The sequence below is a fragment of the Pinus tabuliformis genome, chromosome 5_2 (assembly GCF_031772625.1).
Source record: "Pinus tabuliformis cultivar Carrire ecotype Pingquan chromosome 5_2, CPIR1, whole genome shotgun sequence".
Lineage (NCBI taxonomy): Eukaryota > Viridiplantae > Streptophyta > Pinopsida > Pinales > Pinaceae > Pinus > Pinus tabuliformis.
The window spans coordinates 727,672,763-727,675,245 of NC_142306.1; the positions used below are offsets into that span (position 1 = coordinate 727,672,763).

General features: G+C 39.7%; 1 protein-coding gene across 1 annotated transcript; it reads left to right on the plus strand.

The window, feature by feature from the left end:
- The first annotated feature begins 1,289 nt into the window (after positions 1-1,289).
- Positions 1,290-1,787, plus strand: LOC149161269 (uncharacterized). The gene has a single exon (XM_089434821.1). The coding sequence runs from the start codon at positions 1,290-1,292 to the stop codon at positions 1,785-1,787; it is 498 nt and encodes a 165-aa protein (XP_089290947.1).
- The last annotated feature ends 696 nt before the right edge of the window (positions 1,788-2,483 follow it).

Genomic DNA, 2,483 nt, shown 5'->3' on the forward strand with positions numbered 1-2,483 from the left:
CATGACACGACTAGGATATCGAGTCTATGATAGTAATGCACCTCTCTACCCTTATTATGGGATTTGGGTAGTGAAAGGGGTGTCTTATAAGATGTCACTAAATAAGACATGTGAAAAATATTAAGAATGTTACAATTAAAATTATTCTTGCTTATTAACTATGTAAATACTACTGTGACATCCTATGCCATACATCTTTTGCAACATAAAACTATTCAACCTCATATGAAGGCACTAAAAATTGATAGGACAATTACCTTCTCACCTGTAACAAGATAACTCGTGAAATGATCGTTTCGACAATAATAATCAATAATAATTTCTATTTATTTAGCATACCCTTATGAATTAAGATGCATTCAAACAAAATATCTACTCCTCTCTGATTAATTTAGGTTTATTGTAGGTTTAGGTACAATTATTGAATGAAATTTTAGGTTTATTGTTGAATGACTTTAAATATATTAATTTTAATATTTTTTATGGTCGGTTTTAAGTTTATTACTTTAATAATTAGGTTTTAGATTTATTACTTCAGTAATTAGGTTTAGGTTTTACATCAATATATTTATAGGTTTATGTTTATTACTTTATGTTATAGATTTTATTTTATTTGGATTATGAAAACTATACTAATATATTGATAATATATTAATATAACTTTGATAATAAAGAATTAAGTTCTATGTATATATGATTGAAATTAGACATGGTTTATTCATGCATTTATACTTTGATCTAAGGCTTTAATATTAATATATAAATTACATTTTAATAATAAAAAAGCATAAAGAACTCCCTCACTAACATTATTCCATCTGTGATAGAAATATTTTTACGAGAAAAATCGCGCGCGCGCTCTGTTATGCGTTCAGCTAGGTCTGCGTTCAACCGTCGCCGCCATGGCTGATCCAGGGGGTGCGGAGCCCTCTCCCACCCCTCCGATATCTCCAGTAGAAGCATTCAGGAGCATTTTAACGCAGAGAGGGAAAAAACAAAATCATCTTGAAGTCCCGAAGTTTATCAAAAAGCTGGAAGAAATCCCCGAAATCGCTTTGCCGGAAGACCAAACAATCAAAATCGCCCTTGCCTTGGCTGACAGAGGTTTAGTAGGGCAATTTATGGGTCGGTGGCCAACAACAAAATCGACTGATGAATGGGTGCAACGAAACTGGAGACCCCTGCTTCCCAACAATGTGATCAGCTACGCGGTTGGAAGGGGCTTTTTCATCTTCGAATTCACTACCAAGGAAGACCGAGATCTGGTGTTCAGAAATGGCCCATATTTCATGGGAAACCAAGGTCTATTTCTGAATAAATGGACACCCGACTTTGACCCCTCAGTCGATGTTCCAAAGGAGGTCCCTGTTTGGGTTCGGCTCCCCAATCTGCCAATACACTGCTGGAGCTATCAAGCTCTGCAAAAGATAGGAAACAGACTGGGCAGATTCATAGACAAAGCTGATAACAAGGGCCAATACACTTGCGCCAAAATTTGCGTGGAAGTTGACCTAGAAGCTGGACTACCGGAAGCCATCAAGCTTTCAGTGGGAGATTGGCACCACTTCCAGAAGCTGGACTACAAGCAACTGCCATTTAAATGCAGAATCTGCCATGAGCACGACCATTTTCAACGAAACTGCCCCAAAGCACCATCAGGGGACAAAGAGGAAGAAGAAGGATGGAAGGAAATAAAAAAGGGAAAGGTAGTCTCAAAGCCAAACGAGAAGAAGCAGACTGGACCAAAGGGAAATCCCCAGTCCAATGACAAGACCAAACCAGTCTGAAATGAAGTCCCATCCTCAGTTGAAAAGGGGGAGACCTCAGAGAAACATGAAGAAACTGAAGATCAGCCGAAGAAAAGGAAAGATATCGAAGAAGAATCAAATGCCCAACTAGCCAAGGCAGATCAAGGGGAAAAAGCAGGCAATGAAGAGCACATAAGTCTTGCCTCTGATTCAGGGGAAGAATCAGAAGAAAGAGAATCCGAATCAGACAGCTCACAAATTTCTCCTATCAAATCGACCAGGGGCCGAAAATCCAAGAAGAAACAGAGAGAGGAGAAAACCTACATGGATGTTCTCCAAGGTTCTCAAAAAACTCTCAAGGGAATGATGAACACCAGATCCGGGCGCAAGAATAACAAGGCTCCAAAAGGAGCCACTCCCCCCCACTCCAGTAAATAATGAAATACGTCTCCTGGAATTGAAGAGGATTAGGTAGCAGGCTGAAAGAAGAGGTCCTGAAAGACATTGTGAGGTTGCATATGCCTGAAATCTTTCTCATCTAGGAGACAAAGCTAGAGGACACTCTTCTCCTCCAATCCAGCAAAACATTATGGCGCAAAGGCCCTGGCAGAGCTGTTAGTGCTAGAGGTGCCTATGGTGGGATTTCCTCCTTCTGGGACAGCTCCAAATACGACTTGATTCAAGAAGAAAGTTGCCAGCACTGGATTTTCACTCAGCTCCTTCACAAAGACTCTG